Below are 21,288 nucleotides of genomic sequence, written 5' to 3'. Positions count from 1 at the left end.
TAAAAAATTCCGCCAAATGAAGGAAAAAATGGCAATGTTTGAGACTTGGTGGCAAGGTTGTAACCCCGGACCTAGACCCGACTACGATCCTTTTGATCCGAATGGTCCACAAGGGGGGAGTGGAGCCGGTGTTGGCTTCCAAGTAGTTAAGTAAGTTTATTTTAGCATGTAACAAGACTTGAAGTTTAGTATATGTTAGCTTGTAAAACTTTCATTTTCAATATATGAAATAAAGTTTGGGAAAATGTGTGGTGTTGGGTTGAAATGTATGGTGTTGTGTGTGTTGAAGTTTGGGATGTATGGCGTTGTGGAACTTCAGTTTGTATGCCGGTTGTAATATTTAGCTAGCAATGAAAACGAAAAAAACCACCAAAACATACAGTGGCTTTGGCGACTGAAAATGGATTTGGCGACTGAAATTCAGTCGCCAATTTGGCGACTGATTAAAGGTAGTCGCCAAATTGGCGACTGATTAAAGGTAGTTACCAAATTGGCGACTGAATTTCAGTCGCCAAATCCAATTTCACTCGCCAAATTTGACTCAGTGATATTGGCTTAGTCACCCAAATTTGGCGACTAAAAGTCAATTTAGCGACTGAAATTCAGTCGCCAATTTGGCGACTACCTTGTTTCAGTCGCCAAATTGGCGACTACCATTTCAGTCGCTATTTTTATCATTTGGCGAGCGACATTAGTCGCCAAAATTAGAAAAGGCGACTAATGTCTGCGACTGGCGTTTGCCGACTGAAATCAGTCGCCAAATTGATTTTAGCGACTGATTTCAGTCGCAAAATCGGTCGCCTGTTTTATTTCTTTTTGTAGTGTATTATTAGTGCGAAAAGGAGAACGTGTTTGTTTTTGTAACACCCCATGCTCCAAGTGCCTTACCAGGACCACCCAGGTATAAGGATGTTACCAACTCGGTTACCCGAGGCAATGATAATCAAATAAACAATAATGAAACAACGTTTAAATAGAAATACTTTAGTGAAAGGTTACAATCCAAAAACCAAACCAAAATACGAATACATATCTCAAACCAACTGTCTAATCAGCTAACTGAAATGTTTATGAAAACTACTAAGTTACAGCGGAAGACTTCTATCATCAGACTGTGGCACATCCCAGCTATCCCAGTACTCAACTCATACCTGCTCAATATCTGCTCACCATCCCCGAATGGATCACCGCAGGTTTTAAAACAATAAACCGGGGTCAGTACTATTCACACAATTTATATAATCAATAGTACAGTAATCAAGACAACTCAAACAGTCACACACAATCACCCACTCCAATCAATCTCCGTCACCAATCGTCCCTTTGGACGCCACCGCCCGATGGGGGACCGCAGCCGTACCCACCAAATCCCCGCTCATCATACCGAGCGATAACCCTGTCCCATTAATGTGCACATCCCTTTCCGTGGCGGGTTCCACGAAGGGCGAAACTAGGGCATGAAGCCACTCCCGCAAGTGACTCCACTCAGCCGAGAACGCATCTCGAGAACCAGAGACAAAACAATCAGCAATCACTATACAACATCAACAACCGTTTGAATCAATCAACAATCAACAATCACTAATTACAGCACAATCACCACACATTATGTAAATACTACTGAGTAGGGAAACCCTACCTGGAAAGCACAACAATCAGACGATCTCACAGCTGATATCAAAACGCTTCCTCTACGAATCCTCCTCCTAATATACAAGCACATAATCACTACCAATCATACAAACAACAAAAACCCCCAAATCCCCAAATTAGGGTTTAACCAACTTTAAAGAAACATTATAAAAACGGTATATAGGTCTTACCCTCGACGCAAGGATCACAACGGTATAAAGAAAGGTAGAATCCGACCTTCCAAGCTCCGGGATTTGCCAACAATGCGATTAAAGCGAATGACGTAGTTTGATTTCTCTTATCACAGTGATTAGGTTTTAAAAAGTGTTTTAAGAACAATGACGGAAGTATTATATACTCTAATCGCATTATTAACAAAACCCGAGAAATCACCCCTCGTAAACCGGCCACTTGATCTAGTAGCTAAGGTACTCGATCGAGTGCCCCCTTACTCGATTGAGTATCCACGTTACTCGATCGAGTACCCAACAGGTCAGAAACTATTTTAAACTGCAACTCGCCCTTACTCGACAGAGTAAGGCCTACTCGATAGAGTACCCAGAGACTCATAAATACGTAGTATTACAGTCTTCCCTCCTTAAAAAGAACTTCTTCCCCGAAGTTCAAACCACAACAAAACCAAGACACACACTACGCACTCCCGACTCAACAACCAAAACAAAACTCAACATAAAACATGTTACTAACCCAACTCAACCCAACTCAACGACAACAACCATACCGACACAACATAAAAAGGGGTATAAAAAACTCTTAAAAACTCTTTGCGATCATCTCCTACCCCCCTAAAAGAAACAAGGTTACGTCCCCGTAACCATACATACCTGATCAAAAAGGAAAGGGTAATGCTCTCTCATGGCATCCTCTGCCTCCCATGTAGCTTCCTCCGTCTCGTGGTTAGACCAAAGGATTTTAAGCAAAACTGTCTCACAACTCCTAGTCTTCCTAACCTTCCGGTCAAGAATCTGCTTAGGTACCTCAAGATATGAGAAGGACTCATCTAGCTCTAAGCTCTCTGCCTCTAACACATGTGACAGGTCACTCACATACTTCCGCAGCTGCGATACATGAAACATATTATGCACTCTCTCTAACGCAGCCGGTAAAGCCAGACGATATGCAACTTCCCCAACTCGCTCTAAGATCTCATAAGGACCGATGAACTTCTGACTCAGCTTGCCTCTCTTCCCAAATCTCATAACCCCACGCATAGGAGACACTTTCAGGAGAACCTTATCCCCAACCTGAAACTCTATATCCCGGCGATGTAGATCTGCATAACTCTTTTGCCTATCCTGAGCTGCTCTCATCCGTTCTCTGATCATCTTTATCTGTTCAACCATCTCATGTACCATCTCTGGTCCAAGAACCAATGCCTCAGCACTATTGTCCCAACAAATCGGACTCCTACATCTCCTCCCATATAAAGCCTCAAACGGTGCCATGCCAATACTAGTGTGATAGCTGTTGTTATAAGAAAACTCTATCAAATCCAACCTCTGTTCCCAGCTACCACCAAAGTCCATCACACAAGCTCGTAACATATCCTCAAGAGTTTTGATTGTTCTCTCAGTCTGACCGTCTGTCGCAGGATGAAAAGCTGTACTCATCTTCAAAGTTGTTCCCAAAGATTCCTGCAACTCTTTCCAAAACCTTGAGATAAATCTCGCATCTCTGTCAGACACTATGTCCTTAGGGACTCCATGTAACTTAAGCACATTCTTTCGATAAGCCATAGCCAATTGTGCTTTAGTCCATGTATCTTTCATTGGTACAAAGTGAGCTGACTTGGTCAGTCGATCCACTATCACCCAGATCATGTTGTTACCCTATTGACTCTTTGGCAAACCCACGATAAAATCCATAGAAATGGATTCCCACTTCCACTCAGGTACCTCTAAAGACTGAATCTTACCTTGTGGTCGTCGCTGTTCCCCTTTAACTCTCTGGCATGTCAAACAACGGGCCACAAACTCAGTTGTTTCTTTCTTCATCCCAGGCCACCAAAACGTGTTCTTCAAATCCTTGTATAGCTTGTCGCCACCTGGATGTACTGAATACGGTGTACAATGTGCCTCTGTCATGATTGTCTTTTTCAGCTCCTCATCATTAGGGACACACCACCTACCATCGAACCTCAAACTACCATCTGTATGAATAGAGAATCGAGACACTGTCCCTTTCTCTACTCCAGCTCTCCACTCAACCATATTAGGATCCAAAGCCTATTTACCTCGAATATCATCATAAAGATCAGGTTGCACCGTCAAATCTCCCACAACATCCCCTCTCTGCATCATATGTATCCCAAACTTCCCCACCTCATCTCTCAACCTCAACAAAGATAGAGCTGTACACAAGGAATGTACACTCTTCCTACTCAAAGCATCTGCAACAACATTGGCTTTCCCTTCATGGTAAATAATATCCATGTCATAATCGCCAATCAGCTCCATCCACCTCCTCTGTCTCATGTTCAACTCCTTTTGAGTGAAGATGTACTTGAGACTCTTTTGATCCGAAAATACCTTAAAGGTCGCCCCATAAAGGTAATGTCTCCAAATCTTGAGAGCAAACACCACTGCACCCAACTCTAGATCATGTTAGGGCAGTTCTCCTCATACGGCTTCAATTGCCTAGAAGCATAGGCAATCACCTTACCGTTCTGCATCAACACACATCCCAACCCATTCTTTGAGGCATCTGTATAACCCTCAAAGTTCTCGATCCCTTCAGGCAATGCTAAGATAGGAGCTGTGGTCAAACGCTCCTTTAATGTTTGGAACGCCTTCTCACAACTCTCATCCCAACGAAACCTGTTCTCTTTCCTCATCAAAGCTGTCATAGGTCTAGCTATCTTGGAGAAATCTTTCACGAACCATCTGTAGTATCCAGCTAAACCCAAGAAACTCCTGATCTCAGCAACATTCTTTGGTGCTTCCCACTTTGTCACTGCCTCGATCTTTAGGATCCCTGACTACTCCCTCCTTAGAGATCACATGCCCCAGAAAAGCAACTTTCTCTAACCAGAACTCACACTTGGACAACTTAGCATACAACTCATGCTCCCTCAGAGTCTGCAACACAATCCTCAGATGCTCCTCATGCTCCTCCTTAGTCTTAGAGTAGACTAAGATGTCATCGATAAACACCACCACAAACTTGTCTAAAAACTGTCTGAAGATTCTGTTCATCAAGTCCATAAACACAGCCGGTGCATTAGATAACCCAAACGGCATCACCACGTACTCATAATGACCATACCTCGACGTGAAAGCTGTCTTTGGTATGTCCATCTCTCTAATCTTCACCTGATGGTACCCCGACCTCAAATCAATCTTAGAAAACACTGATGCACCACTCAACTGATCAAACAGGTCATCTATCCTTGGCAAAGGATACTTGTTCTTCACCGTCACTCGGTTCAGCTCCCTGTAATCTATGCACAACCTCAAACTCCCATCTTTCTTCTTCACGAAAAGAACTGGTGCTCCCCACGGCGATACACTAGGTCTAATGTATCCCTTCTCTATCAGATCATCTAACTGTTTCCTGAGCTCCTCCATCTCTTTAGGACCCATCCGGTACGGTGCTTTAGAGATTGGCCCCGTCCCCGGTTTCAACTCAACGGTGAAATCTATCTCCCTCTTCGGTGGCAACCGGAATCTCCTCTCGGAAAAACATCTCGCAAACTCTCCCCACAATCGCTATCCGATCAATCGTCGGACTCTCTATCCGGTCATCTCTCACATGGCACAAGATCAAAGGACATCCCTTCCTCAGATAAGACTTCAAGGTGACAACTGCAATCAACTTAACTTTGGGTTTGACTAGAAACCCACGATAAGACACACTAACACCCTTAGGCCCTCTCAAAGACACTTTCTTTTGATGACAGTCTATATTAGCTTTATACTTTCCTAACCAGTCCATCCCGACTATCATCTCAAAACCGTCAAAAGGAAACTCTAGCAAGTCTACAGGTAGATCAACTTGCCCAACTATCATAGATACATCTCTAAACAACCTCCCACATGATACAGACTCACCCGAAGGTATAAAAACTTTCTCACTTACAGACTCATATGCCCTCAAACCCAATCGTTTAACATGACTCGAAGATACAAACGACTGAGACGCCCCCGAATCAAACAAAACAAAGGTATGAATACCGTTAACAAGAAAAGTACCAGTGATAACATGTGCATCCTCCTCAGCTGCTTTCTTATCCATCATGAACAGCTTTCCACTGGTCTTCTGTCCACCTCCCTGGACAGTACTGGCTGATGTGGTCGGCTTAGCACCCGACCCCTGGTTGTTGTTGTTGTTCGTAGATGGTTTCTGATAAGAATTACCGCCATTGCGGTTACCTCCACCCTGATAGCTCTTACTTCCCCGGTTAGACCATGACCCACCTGGTCTGTTACTCGCATAACTCTATGCAGGTCCCTGAGAATAGCTCCCCCGAGCCGATCCCTGAAAAGCTCCCGGTGCACTCGTGCACTCATGTCTCTTGTGGCCCACACCACCACAGTCGTAGCAGGTCATCCCCCAACTACCACTACCACTCACACGGCCACGCCCAAAGGAAGCCCCAGCTCTAAATCCTGGCCCAGAAGAAAACCCTCTAGCTTGGGTGTGGTTGCCTTTCTTATGACTAGATTGGCCACCACCCTCACTCTCAGCCTTTCTTTTCTCACTCACTCTCTCCTGAGCCATCTCCACCAACCTCTTAGCTCTCCCAACCCTCTCATAAGCTTCCTTAACATCGGTAAGGACTCCTACAGGTAGCTTATCCATAATCTTAGGGGTCAACCCCCTCTCAAACCTCAGCGCCAGGTTCTCCTCACTCAAACCCAAATCCTCAGCATACCTAGACTTCTCATTAAACTGCTTGTAGTACTCAGCAATTGACATATCAGATGTCATCTTAAACCCATCAAACTCTTCCCTCAGCTTACTCCTCACATGCTCCGGTACAAACTCTTTCCTCATAGCCCTCCGAAACTCTTCCCAAGGTATAGCAGGTAAGCCCTGGTTCGCATACATCTCCCTAACACTCACTTTCACCGTATCCCACCACTTGCCAGCTGCTTCCCTCAGGTAGAACGCAGCTTGTTCTACTCTCATCTCATCAGGACAGTGAACCAGGTCTAGTATGTTCTCCATCTCACGATGCCAGTTGTCAAGAAGGTTTGGTTCCCCGGTTCCCGTGTACTCTTTTGGGTTAAACCTCGCTATATAGAGACTGATCTTAGAGTGATCAACCTCCTTATTCTTATCCTTATTCACTTTCTTTAAAGCCTCAGTGAGAGCATCTTGGTGCTCCAACATCTTAACAACATCATCTATGTTCATGGTCTCAGCTCTCGCATAATAAGCGTTTCTCTTGGGCGGCATCTTGAAACTATATAAGAAAGGGTAGATATAAACATACACACTAAAACCTCAAAACACGAAAGCGGACTGCCCAGAACACACTCGATCGAGTGCCTAAACCTACTCGATCGAGTAAGAGGCTACTCGATCGAGTGCCCACCATACTCGATCGAGTGCCTCGATATCAGACCCCAAACAGACCTTCTGATCTCTAACATACTCGATCGAGTAGCCAGGCTACTCGATCGAGTGCCCAAAAACTCGATTCTGGTTGCAAAATCGTCAAATACCCACTCGATCGAGTCAGACCCACTCGATCGAGTCATGCGAACTCGAATATGCTACCCACATGCTATATCATATCCCAACATATAAAGCAACTTTGTAAACACAACATTATATCATAGTTAAGCATATTATGCTACTCAATTCTTCATATGATTAACGAAACAACTATATCATGTTATCAAACGACACATAGTAAACATCCAACATGCTCCTTATTCCAACAACAGTTCTATATGTCTCATCAATCTTTCATTTAGATTCTCAGCCTTCTACTCCAAACATCTAACAATTACAACATACTTCATCACATCCACACACAAGCGAACAAACAACACATACGACTTGACATACACCCCCTATATGACCGGTTCAAAATTGTAGGGCGAGTTCGCGACTTTAGGACGTCTCCCAAGCCTTTGCATTAGCTCCTACAACCTTTACCCCGGGTTCATTTTAATTGACTCCCTATATTCATTAGGTTCATTGGTTACAGGTTTCGGGATCGTCGCTCTGATACCATTTTGTAACACCCCCATACTCCAAGTGCCTTACGAGGACCACCCAGGTATAAGAATGTTACCAACTCGGTTACCCGAGGCAATGATAATCAAATAAACAATAATGAAACAACGTTTAAATAGAAATACTTTAGTGAAAGGTTACAATCCAAAAACCAAACCAAAATACGAATACATGTCTCAAACCAACGTCTAATCGCCTAATCGAAATGTTTATGAAAACTACTAAGCTACGGCGGAAGACTTCTATCATCAGACCGTGGCACATCCCGGCTATCCCAAGTACTTAACTCATACCGCTCAATATCTCGCTCACCATCCCCGAATGGATCACCGCAGTTTTAAAACAATAAACCGGGTCGAGACTATTCACACAATTTATATAATCAACAAGATAAAGAATCAAGACAGCTCAGCGAGTCACACACAATCACCCACTCCAATCAATCTCCGTCACCGATCGTCCACTAGACCGCCCCGCCGGTGGGGGACCGCGGCGTACCCACCAAATCCCCGCTCATCATACCGAGCGATAACCCTGTCCCATTAATGTGCACATCCCCTTCCGTGGCGGGTTCCACGAAGGGCAAAACTAGGGCGTGAAGCCACTCCCGCAAGTGACTCCACTCAGCCGAGAACGCATCTCGAGAACCAGAGACAAAACAATCAGCAATCACGATACAACATCAACAACCGTCTGAATCAATCAACAATCACTAACTACAGCACAATCACCACACATTATGTAAATACTACTGAGTAGGGAAACCCTACCTGGAAAGCACAACAATCAGACGATCTCACAGCTGATATCAAAACCCTTCCTCTACGAATCCTCCTCCTAATATACAAGCACAAAATCACTACCAATCATACAAACAACAAAAACCCCCAAATCCCCAAATTAGGGTTTAACCAACTTTAAAGAAACATTATAAAAACGGTATATAGGTCTTACCCTCGACGCAAGGATCACAACGGTATAAAGAAAGGTAGAATCCGACCTTCCAAGCTCCGGGATTTGCCAACAATGCGATTAAAGCGAATGACGTAGTTTGATTTCTCTTTTCACAATGATTAGGTTTTAAAAAGTGTTTTAAGAACAATGACGGAAGTATTATATACTCTAATCGCATTATTAACAAAACCCTAGAAATCACCTCCCGTAAACCGGCTACTCGATCGAGTAGCTAAGGTACTCGATCGAGTTCCCCCTTACTCGATCGAGTATCCACGTTACTCGATCGAGTACCCAACAGGTCAGAAACTATTTTAAACTACAACTCGCCCTTACTCGACAGAGTAAGGCCTACTCGATAGAGTACCCAGAGACTCATAAATACGTAGTATTACAGTTTTGCCCTACAACACGAATCACACACTTGACTAGAATTCCAACTTAAATTACAACCAACTAAAGGAGAAAATTGAGATAGTATACTACTTGACGGATGTCCGAGTCTTTTATGCCATAGTTGATCCTCTTTGGTTAGCGTTGTTTTTCCCACCAATTCGGGTCTCCTTGGCTGAAAGTGATAAACCCATCACGATGCTCACCCCGTCCAATTTCCGTCCTCATTAACCGGTCCTGCATAACACAATAGTCAGAGTAAAACGTTATTACGCAATTGTTTTCTTGTACCAACTGTTTCACAGAAAGCAAATTGCAAGTTAGTGGGGGTACTAAAAGGACATCTTTGAGCACTAAATTTGTACCCAATGTAATCTCGACATGCTCTTGCGCTTCAACATGCCTTCTATCAGGAAGACTTACGAGTAATGGTGGCTCTTTCCATATATTGCTTAGATACTCGCGTCTTCCCGTCATATGGTGTGAAGCTCCGCTGTCAATTAACCACTCACTAATACAATTCGTGTTCATACTTGATAATTTATCACTACCTTATGGACTAGCGAGCAAAAAACTCCGAATCCGCTCTATTTCATCATTTGTGAATGGCAAGTTTTGCTTCGACATCTCATCTTCCTTTCCCCCTGATGAGTTACTAATGGCATTTTCTTGAAACACATTCTGCTGGCCGCGAGTTCCTGACCTGCCTCTCCCTCGTCCAAAGCTGCCACGACTGTTTCCTCTGCGTCCACGACCTCTCTCACGGTTCTTAACGTTTTCGTAACCGTGTTTGTCGTAGTAGTTGTCTTCTGTGTGGTAGTACTTACTACAATGATCGAGTGCATTGGGGTGGTGCATCTTCCTCATCATTGTCCTATTTTGGAATAGCTCATCTTCCCCTTCCAGCACCATAGAACCTCGTTGTCATGGCTGCCTCTTGCTTCTCTTCTTTCACTTTGGTTATATTGGAGTGTCTCTCCTCTCGTAAGATCAATGCATAGGCACGAGTCAATGATGTAATTGGGTCCTCCATGAGCAAGTTGTTACGAATAGTACCGTATAGGGCTGTGTCTAAACCCATCAAGAATTGATGGACCTTCTCCTCCTCTCGCTCCTTGGCCATCATCATTGCCGCACCACATGTACACTTCGGTACCTTGCTATAATTTGCAAGTTCATCCCAAATCGTCTTTAATTTTGTGTAATATTCCACCACGGATAGCCGTCCTTGCTTGCACTCATTGAGTTCACCCTTCAATTGATGAACCCTTGGAGCATTGCCGGCAGAAAACCTATCCTTTAACTCATCCCAAGTTTCTGCAACGGTTAGCGTGAAAGTGATACTCGGATGTAATTTGGAATCGATCACATTCCTGAGCCACGTTTTTATCATCGTATTGCATTGTCTCCACGCCACCAGTTCAAGGTTGTCTTCCCCCTCGACACCTTGTGGTTTCTTGACTTCTCCTTCTACAAAGCCCAATTTGTTCTTCGCATCAAGACCATTCTTAACGGCGTCTGCCCACAATTCATAATTTTCGCCGTTAAAAATTGTTTACGTAAGCATTAGGCTGGGATTATCAGACGGAAAGAGATAGAGGGGCGAGGTGATGGGAATGTTTTGTTTTTCAGAAATTTTAATTCCTTTGCTTTTGCCATCGTCTCCTGGCATTGTGTGTGATTTGATTGATGATGATTTTTTTTTTTATGTTTTAAATAAAAAGAACGCTGCTCACGATACCATGTAAAACTTGAGACAGAAGGAATTGTATGTGAATAATTTTGTTAGTTATTCATTCAACCCCAACTTCGTACATATATACAATACATATCAAACCCTTAAACTTCCATTATGGTAACTAATAGCTATGTGAAAGATCGTGAAAGATCTCCTATTCCTAATGTGCAAAATACACTCCTTGCAAGACAAGTTTTCTATATACAAAAATATTTCCTAATATCATTCTTTCACATATTATAGAGTAAGACATTTTTTTTTTCGACGCAAGTCTTTGCCTCTTAACTTTATTAGGAAAACGATACCTGGAGAAAAATTGCAAAACTTATGTGATTCATTAGTTCGCCACATACCATAATTTGATAAGAATACATATATTTTATGATATTCTTTTATACGGAGTATCTATTTTTGATTATATAAATTTCGAGTTGAACAATATGTGTTTTAAGTTGTGAAAATGGTGTACTCCACATATAACATAGGAGTACGTAACAAATAGTGTACATAAACGGCGAAAATGACATAAAACAGATAAACAGAAGTAGAACAAAGTGTGCTAGAACAATATGAGGGAAATGCCTGAGTTGTATTACGTGTTGCATCGTCTTATATAATTACATCATACGGGCTTTGAGCCAATGTTAAACCTAGGCCTAATACATAATAAACCTAGGCCTAATACCCCCCCTCAAGCTGGAGCATGGAGATCAAGAATGCCCAGCTTGCGAAGGAGATAGTAAAACTGATTAACACCTAAAGCCTTAGTGAATACATCCGCAAGTTGATCATGCGTCGAGACATGGACTGGATGAATGAGACCTTCGACGATTGCATCACGCACAAAATGACAATCAATTTCAACGTGCTTCGTTCGCTCATGAAAAACTGGATTACGGGCCAAGTGCAAAGCAGATTGACTATCACAGAAAAGCTTCATAGGCAAAGGAAAGGAGACGTCCAAGCTAGCCAAAAACCCTTTCAGCCATTTAAGCTCGCAGAGAAGAGCAGCCATAGACCGATATTCGGCTTCTGCGGAGGAAAGCGAGACCGTATGTTGCTTCTTGGTTTTCCAAGAAATGGGTGAGTCACCAAGATGTATAAACCAGCCTGTGGCGGAACGTCTAGTCACGGGACAACCAGCGTAATCAGAATCACACCAGCCAGAAATAGTAAGACTGCTATCAGAGCGAAAAAGAACTCCTTGTCCCGGACTAACTTTAAGGTATCTCACAACCCGCAAGGTAGCTTCCATGTGAGCCTGACGTGGTTTGTGCAGAAATTGAGACAGAACATGGACGGCATATGACAAATCCGGCCGCGTAACAGCAAGATAAACAAGACGGCCAACAAGACGACGATAAGGAGTGGCATCGTCCAAGAGCGCGTCATCAGCAAGACCAAGTTTATGATTTTGTTCAATGGGTGTCGCAGCCGGTTTCGCGCCTAGCAGACCCGCTTCAGAAATAATATCAAGAGCATATTTTCGTTGATTGAGATAAATACCATCAGCACTACGAGCAACCTCAAGAACAAGAAAATATTTAAGCGGTCCCAAGTCTTTCATGTGAAAGCATTTTCCCAAATATGTTTTGAAAGAGGCAATAGCGAAAGCATCATTCCCCGCAATAACAAGGTCATCCACATAAATGAGAACAAAAAGACGTACCTCGTTATGCGAGTAAGAAAATAGTGAATAATCCGAATAGGATTGTCGAAACCCATATTCACGCAAGGACGTGGCTAATTTTGCGAACCAACATCTCGGTGCCTGACGAAGACCATAAAGAGACTTCTTCAAGCGACACACCTTCCCTTCTTTGCCCTTACTGAACCCGGGAGGAAGACGCATATAGACTTCTTCAGATAAGTCACCATGTAAGAATGCATTGTGAACGTCCATCTGATGTAATTCCCATTTTTGAATGGCCGCAACAGCTAAAAAAGTTCGGACTGTAACCATCTTAATGACTGGAGCAAATGTTTCCCCATAATCGATAACTTCAACCTGATGATTGCCAAACACAACCAGACGAGCTTTGAGCCTTTCAATGTTACCATCCGCCTTATATTTAATTTTGTATACCCATCGGCAACCAAGGGCTTTTTTATCAGGGGGAAGATCAGTGAGCTCCCAAGTACCATTTCGTTCAAGTGCCTCAATCTCATTCTCCATAGCCGAGCACCACCCCTTATCCCGAAGAGCCTCTTTAAAAGATGGTGGCTCGACCCCGGAGGTAACAACTGCGAGAAAAGCACAATATTTGGGCGAAAATTTATTACAACTGACATAGTTTGTTATAGAGTAAGGCGTACCTGAGGGCGACGATGGTGACCGTGGTGAGCTGGAGGACGAGGATGGACTTTGAGTGGTGCCAAGAACATACCCTTGAAGGCGAGAATTTGGGAACTTAAGACGATGGCCGCGTCCTAGAATTTCTGGAGGATTATTAGGCGGTCGTGTATCATCTAATGGGACCATATTCTCGTCATCAGTACCAGCAATTTCTTGCATGGCCATTTGCTCATTTAAATTACCATCACGTGCTATGTCATGTGTAACTATTTCAGCACCTTGGTCAGTATGAACCATACCCGAATCACGCTGCTTCTCCCCCAAATCTGGTAAGACCGTGTCATCCAATGGAGGAAGTGAGACCGGTTCTGTGGCGGAATTGGGCGTGGGCTGAGCAAACGGAAAATGGGACTCATAAAAGACCACATCACGAGAAACAAAAAACGTCTCAGTTTCAAGATCGTATACCTTCCACCCTTTTTTATTGTGAGGGTACCCGACAAATATACACTTACGTCCCCGTTTCTCAAATTTGTCCCCCTTTGTATTTTGATTGTGAGCAAAAGTAAGGCACCCGAACACTCGCAAATTTTTATAAGACGGGGGTTTACCAAAGAGGCATTCATACGGAGTTTTGTTATCAAGTAAAGGGGATGGTGTACGATTAATTAAATAGGCGGCAGTTAAAATACATTCGCCCCAAAAAGATTTGGGCAAATGTGCTTGATAGAGAAGTGCACGCGCCACATTCAAAATATGTCGATGCTTGCGTTCGACTCGACCATTTTGTTGAGGCGTACCAACACAAGATGTTTGAAACGGGATACCCTTTTGAAAGAAATAGCCAGCCATAGCATTAAATTCAGTACCATTGTCACTACGGACAGCTTTGACAGTCGTAGAAAATTGTGTTTGTACCATATTTAAGAAATGCATAAACATATCCGTAACTTCCTTTTTATCGACTAATAAATAAACCCAAGTAGTGCGAGAAAAATCGTCAACAATGGTCAAAAAATATGTCGCACCACTAGATGAGGAAATGCGATAAGGGCCCCATAAATCACAATGTATTAAGTCGAAAATTCCAGAAGCACGTTTATCATTCAAAGAGAAACTACTGCGATGTTGTTTAGCAAAATGACACGCATCACAAACCAAGTTTTTATTGGAAATTAAACTAGTAGCAAAAGGAATAGTATTGACCACTTTATCAGAAGGATGACCCAGTCTTCGATGCCAAAGGTCGAAAGAGCCCTCGGTAGACAGCTGATGAACCGTATGAGGCCGGGCGTGTGCACCAATCCAATAAAGTCCATCCTTGAGCTCACCAGTCCCAATCTTCGTCCTCGTAGAACGGTCCTGAATAAGACAAACATGTTTAGCAAACTCAAATAAAAGATCAGTAGTAGCCGTGAGCTCTGAGACTGATATTAAATTGCAAGTAAGACTTGGTACGAATAAAACGTCCTGCAAAGTTAGGAATTCATTAATATAAACATTTCCTATGATATTGGACTCAACCCGGTGTCCATTCGGGAGACCAACGGGACGAGCATCGATCACACGCGGCTCCTCCAAACAAGACGAATTGCCCGTCACATGATTGGAAGCGCCCGTGTCAAGAATCCAATTGCACATACCACTAAGACGATTAGAGGCAAGCACGGAATTAGTTGAGACTCCGGAAGTTAACAGATTGGCATGAACAATAGAACCAGAGGAAGACGAAACCGCTGCCGAACCCGAGGACTGCACTGTAGAAGCAGATTGTGCAGACCCGTGTCCAACTGAGCCTTGCCCACGACTGGTGCCTGCTCGAGCACGACGGTAATCGGCTAAATTGCGTGGCCTATCGCCCCACCAGTCCGGAAACCGTTGTGTCTTGAAAAAACAATTGCTAACAGCATGACCCCGTGTCTCACAAAAATTGCAGAAAAACCGTTGACGCTCTCCGCTTTCTTTATCACGCAAGGCACGCCAGTCAACCGTATTTTTAGCGGCAGAGGACACAGCAAAAGCCGAGACCTCGGACACATCAGAAGGAGGCTCCTTGGGAGCACGCAGGCGCTCTTCTTAGAGAACGGCATGATAAGCACGGCTTAGAGAAGGCAATGGATCGAGTTGAAATTATTGGGACCGAATATTACTATAAAGTGTAGCATCGAGACCCATAAAAAATTGATGGAGGCTCTCATTATCAAGACGCTTAACAGCCTTCGGTCCAATTTCGCACTCACATTTGCCGCATTTACAGGCGAATGGAGGTTCATGGACGACAATGGCGTCCCAAAGTGATTTCATCTTTCCATAAAATGTGGTAACATCCATACCCTTTGTTTGTTTGCAATCATGTAACTGAGTTTTGAGATCATGAATAAGCGTACCGTCAATAACATTGAATTGAGCTTCTAATTCGTTCCAAAGAACAGAGGCATCGTCTACATAGGATACCGTATCAAGAATAGAAGAATCGATCGTATTACGAATCCATTGTACCAAGGTACAATGGACAACTTCCCAATTTTCGAGAAGGAAGGGATCAGTCAGCTTCTTTATAGAGCCATCAACGAAACCGAATTTCCGGCGAGATTTTAAGGACATTTTAATAGAGTTTTTCCAATCGTCATAATTACCGCGACGAAGAACAACGTTCGAGATTTTGATGGTGGGGATGTCGTGAGGACCAAGATAATAGGGGCTAGAGAAATCGAGCTTCGGTGGCTCTTTGTGTTCCTCGTTGCCTGGCATTGGTGGATAGGAGAGGATTTTCGTGATGACGACGGGAGGTTAGAATAGGGTTTGGTGGTGGAGAATTGTATGGAAGATTTTCCCTGATACCATGCTAGAACAATATGAGGGAAATGCCTGAGTTGTATTACGTGTTGCATCGTCTTATATAATTACATCATACGGGCTTTGAGCCAATGTTAAACCTAGGCCTAATACATAATAAACCTAGGCCTAATAAAGTGAGAATATACAATAGTTTACCAACGAATGAAGCATCCCTATTGTTTAGCAGGCACGGTTGATTTCTTACTTTCGTGATCCACAATTCAGCACTAAATTAAAGAGGAGGATGTTATTATTAGTTGTTGCGTTTGGTTATCATAAAACAAGTTCAAACCCCAAATTCCAGCGGAGGAAGAGAAGGATTCTCAAGTTAGAGGCATTTCAAGAGTGTAGTTCAGGATTAGTTCAACCTCAAGATTCCTATTTCCTTTCCTATATTATTATCACATCTTATCATGCACTCCATCCTATGTTTTTCACTATTTTAGCATTTGTGTAAATTAAGCTTTCATAATTTTACATTTCTTACTTTCAACTTCTATATTTAACCCCGGCATAAGTGATCAGTTGCGGAGTTAGAAATGTTGGATTTTGGGGTCAATTTGATGTACTCCCTCCCATCTAAACCAAAGGTAACACTTGTTTTTTGGCACTATTTATGGTCGTAGAAAATCTTTGATATTATTCTTAATCTATAAGACAAAATATAGTTATGTGAGATCTTGTTTGATTTATCGTCATGAATGCTATAGGAATATCAAATTTTTATAATTTTTTTAATAATGTGTAACTATTACCTTTAGTTTGGATGGAAGAGAGTAATTGTCATTGCTTTCCCTTTTACCATGAGGTGTAAAGTATCAAATTTTTCAAATTAGATGAATTTAACAATAAAAAAATGTTAACTGTCCTAAAACCTGCGGGGTCTCAAGATCCCACTGCACCTATAGTAGCTACGTCACTACTATAAGTGATGATCAGCAACATACTTCCAAAATATTTTCGCCTATGAGATAGACTTTAACTCATCACTAAGATATAATATGACTAAATTAAATTTCAAAGTATATGAAGCTGAGACTCGTAAATTATTCACTTGTGCTAACCATAATTAATTGTTTTTAATTCATAAATTATGGAGGACAAATGTGAATCTTAAGAAATGTGATACACTTCCAAAATATTTTGTCTATCCATATTATTCATTTTATTTTATTTAGTTGTTGTTTTCTTCCATCTTAGTAAATAGTTGTCACTTCATTAGTAAATATTTTATTAAGAGGTGACAATACCAGCTCTCTCATTTCATAGTCATGGGTACACAAAAACCTGGGCCAATCAAAATAGCCTAAGAAATACCATTTCTCACGTAGACAATTAAAAAGTACTTAAGAAAAATGATACCTTCCCTCAAATCTTATTCTTCAAATTGAAGGTACCCCAACTTAATTAGGCCAGGCCAAAATTCAAGGCATGTCCCACTTCTCTCCACTCCTTCCCTCACTCCACTCACAACTTTGACCAGACCCTCTAAATAATCCCTTTTTCTACAATTTAACAAAGAATCACATTTCCCAAAACCACAGGTTAGCTGGTTAGGGTTAATCCATATCTACCAAGTTTTTTTTTTTTTTTTTGGGAAGGTTAAGTATATTAATCAAAAAAATGAGAATTTACATCAATAGTGTATCACTTACAAAAAAAACATCAAGAAAAGAATAGAGCAAAACTTAGAAATATTTGAGAAACCACGCTCTATCCCTACTCCTTAATGGCTGACTATTATGCTTCAAAAAACGTGACTTAATATCAGCAATAATCCTCAGGATCACAAACTCAGGCCTCCAAATGTAACCATCCACCCTAGCTTCATTTCTGATGCGCCAAATCCAGTAAATCAGAGCAACATAGCAGGCACCAATAATCCTCCTCTGCAACTTTGTCATTCTGCTATCTGAGAACCAGGAAACCAGATGAAGAAGACTGCCAGTGAAACCAAGCTTATCTTGCAGCAGACGAAAGCAGGCTCTGGCATAGCTGCACTCATACACCAGATGAGTGTGACTTTCAGAAAATAGACAACAGATAGGGCAAAGAGGGTCTACAGTCAGTCCCATTCTAGCCAATCTGTCTCTAGTAGCCCACCTCTGATGCATGAAAATCCAGAAAATAAAAGAACTCTTAGGTAAATTGAGGGAATTCCAGCAGATAAACCTCCAATCTACTTTTGGCTTATGCAATCTCAACCAATCATAACCTGCAGCTACAGTATACTCCTTAGAAGAATTTAACCACATGTTGTTATTATAGGCTTGCTTAAAAAGGGACATAATATGAGTGATCTTCTTCCAGGACCAACTACAATCAGAAGGGGCCTTGTAGTCAGTCCAATCTTTTCCTTTCATATAAACATGGTTGATCCAACGAACCCAAAGATGGTCCTTTTTATTAGCAAGCCACCAAACGTACTTCCCAAGTAAAGCCCTGTTCCAAGTTTTTGCATCCTTAATCCCAAGGCCTCCCTCTTCCTTTGGCAAGCAACAAGTATCCCAACTAATGTTAGGAGGACTTTGATAAACAGACTTACCTCTCCAAAGGTAGTTTCTACAGATAGCATTAATTTTGTTCATAATCCCACTAGGAATCAGAAAAATAGTAGCCCAGTAAGAATGAAGGTTAGCAAGGACAGCATTAACCAACACCAACCTACCAGCATATGACAAATGTTTAGCCCCCCATCCTCTAATCCTAGCCACAATCCTATCAAGAAGCTTATGGCCTTCATTCTTAGTTAACCTCTTAGAGGAGATGGGAACTCCTAGGTATTTGAAAGGGAGAGAACCTCTCTGAAAGCCAGAAACTTGAAGAATAGCATCCACAGTAACAGAGGCAGCCCCATTAAAGTATATATTAGACTTTTCTCTATTCAAGCAAAGACCAGAGGCATCAGAAAAGGTAGCAAAAGCCCTCAGAAGCCACATAATGGACAAATCATTGCCTTTGCTAAAAAGTAACAAATCATCAGCAAAAAGCAAATGATTTAACCTAGTATGACCACAAAGAGGATGAAATCTAAAATCAGGCTGATGAGCTACCACACCAAGGATACGAGATAAGTATTCCATACACAAGGTAAAAAGAAGAGGAGATAATGGGTCACCTTGCCTTAAACCTCTCTTGCCTTGGAAGAAACCAAACTTGTTACCATTGACAGATAAAGAGTAAGAAGGACTAGTTACACAAGCCATAAGGAGATCAATGAACTTCTGTGGAAATTTAAGAGCAATAAGCATTTGATATAAGAAATCCCACTCCACTGAGTCATAAGCCTTCCTGAGGTCAATCTTAATTAAGCAACGAGGGGAGGCAGCTTTCCTATTATATAATCTCACTAAGTCCTGGCAGATAAGAACATTTTCCACTATGTTCCTATTCTTAATGAAACCCCCTTGACTTTCACACACAATGTCAGGGAGGATTTTACTTAATCTGTTGCATAAAACTTTGGCCAAGACTTTGTAGACAGTGTTGCAGCACGCAATGGGTCTGAATTCCAAGACACTAGTAGGATTGTCTATCTTAGGGATCAAAGTAATAGAAGTAGTGTTCACCTGCTTAAGCAGCTTCCCAGTCTGAAAAAAATCCTTAATTGTAGCAACAACATCACCTCCCACAATCTCCCAGGAGTCCTTAAAAAACTGGCTAGAATAGCCATCAGGCCCAGGAGATTTGGTAGCAGGAATAGAGAAAAAACAACTTTTGATCTCAGAGTCAGTTACAGGGGACATAAGAATAGAACAGTGATCAAGGGTGACCAGATTACCTTTCCTAACTGTAGGAACATGAACCTTAGAAGTAGGCTTAGAAGTCCCAAGGAGCCCTATATAATAGTCTAAGAAAGCTTTCTCAATCTCAGCACAGGAAGTATGAAGGACACCATCAGCACCATGGATAGAAAGGACCCTATTATGAACTTGTCTTGCTCTAATTTGGCTATGAAAAAAACGAGTATTATCATCACCAAACTGAAGCCACTCCACCTTGGCTTTTTGACATAAAAAACTGTGCTGCATCTTACAAAGTAACCTGTAGGATATAGCAGCTTCCTGTTCAGCATTCAGCAAGGTAAGATCAGTGGGGTTAGCATGCATTTGACATTGAATTTCCTCCAAGAGAGCTTTAGCCACACCCACAGATTTCTCAACATCAGAAAACCCATTCCTGTTCAACAGCTTTAATGGGCTTTTTAGATTCCTCAGCTTAGTCACCAGCCTGTACATCAGAGTTCCACAAATAGAAGTACTCCAGGAAGCTTGAACAATATTTTTGTAAGAAGGATCAAGACTCCACATATTATAATATCTGAAATGTGATTTCCTCTTCTCCCCACTAATTCTCCTGTAACATACACAAGGATTGTGATCAAATAAACCCTCAGGGAGGAAGTGACTATAGGCATCAGGATAAAGCACCATCCAGTCATCATTCACCATGAACCTATCTATCCTTGAAAAGCCTCTAGATGCAGGGGCTTGCTTATTGTTCCAGGTAAAGAAAGCTCCTTGACCCTTAATATCCATAAGACCACAAAAATCCACACAAGCCCTGAACTCAGCAATGTCATCCCAGACTACCTCCCTTCCAATTCTTTCATTAAAGTGCAAGACATTATTGAAGTCACCACAAACTCCCCATGGTCCATGATAAGTGCTTTTCATAGACTTCAAATGATTCCAGAGCTCCATTCTCTCCCCATCATCATTGGATCTATAAACAACAGAGAGCATAAAATTGTCACCAGAATTCACTTCAGTGACCTGAACAGTAATGACCTGAGAATTCTTAGCAAGAAGAGTAACTCTAAAAACCTGAGGATCCCAGATAATCCAGACACGACCACCATGATGAAAATCATTATTGTTAATACCCTCCCAATGAGGTCCTAACCTACCTAAAACCATATCAAAATCTTGAATCTTAATTTTAGTCTCAACAAGCCCACAAAGACCAATATTATTATGAAATAGAAATTTCCTAACATCTAATTGCTTATTGGCCCCGTTTATTCCTCTCACATTCCAACACCCCACCCTATCCATTAGACACTAACCCAGGTGGTTCCTCCAGTCTCCCTTTCAATGACCCATCACTACTTGGACTTGTGAGGGCAGCAACATAGGTTTTAGTAGGTGATATATGGACAGAGCCACCATGCTCCTGCTTGGAAATCTGCTGGACAACAGATACTGGAACAAGCACATCTGAATTG

The 21,288-nt window shown here is 42.1% G+C and overlaps 1 protein-coding gene across 1 annotated transcript; it reads right to left on the bottom strand.

Moving 5' to 3' along the window:
- Positions 1-10,078: 10,078 nt before the first annotated feature.
- Positions 10,079-10,582, bottom strand: LOC141613377 (uncharacterized). The gene has a single exon (XM_074432109.1). It carries the CDS (start codon positions 10,580-10,582, stop codon positions 10,079-10,081), a length of 504 nt encoding a protein of 167 aa, XP_074288210.1.
- Between the last annotated feature and the right edge of the window lie 10,706 nt (positions 10,583-21,288).

The sequence above is a fragment of the Silene latifolia genome, chromosome 11 (assembly GCF_048544455.1).
Source record: "Silene latifolia isolate original U9 population chromosome 11, ASM4854445v1, whole genome shotgun sequence".
Taxonomy (NCBI): domain Eukaryota; kingdom Viridiplantae; phylum Streptophyta; class Magnoliopsida; order Caryophyllales; family Caryophyllaceae; genus Silene; species Silene latifolia.
The sequence above is the reverse complement of the archived record's forward strand: the minus strand, read 5'-3'. Positions and strand labels throughout refer to the sequence as shown.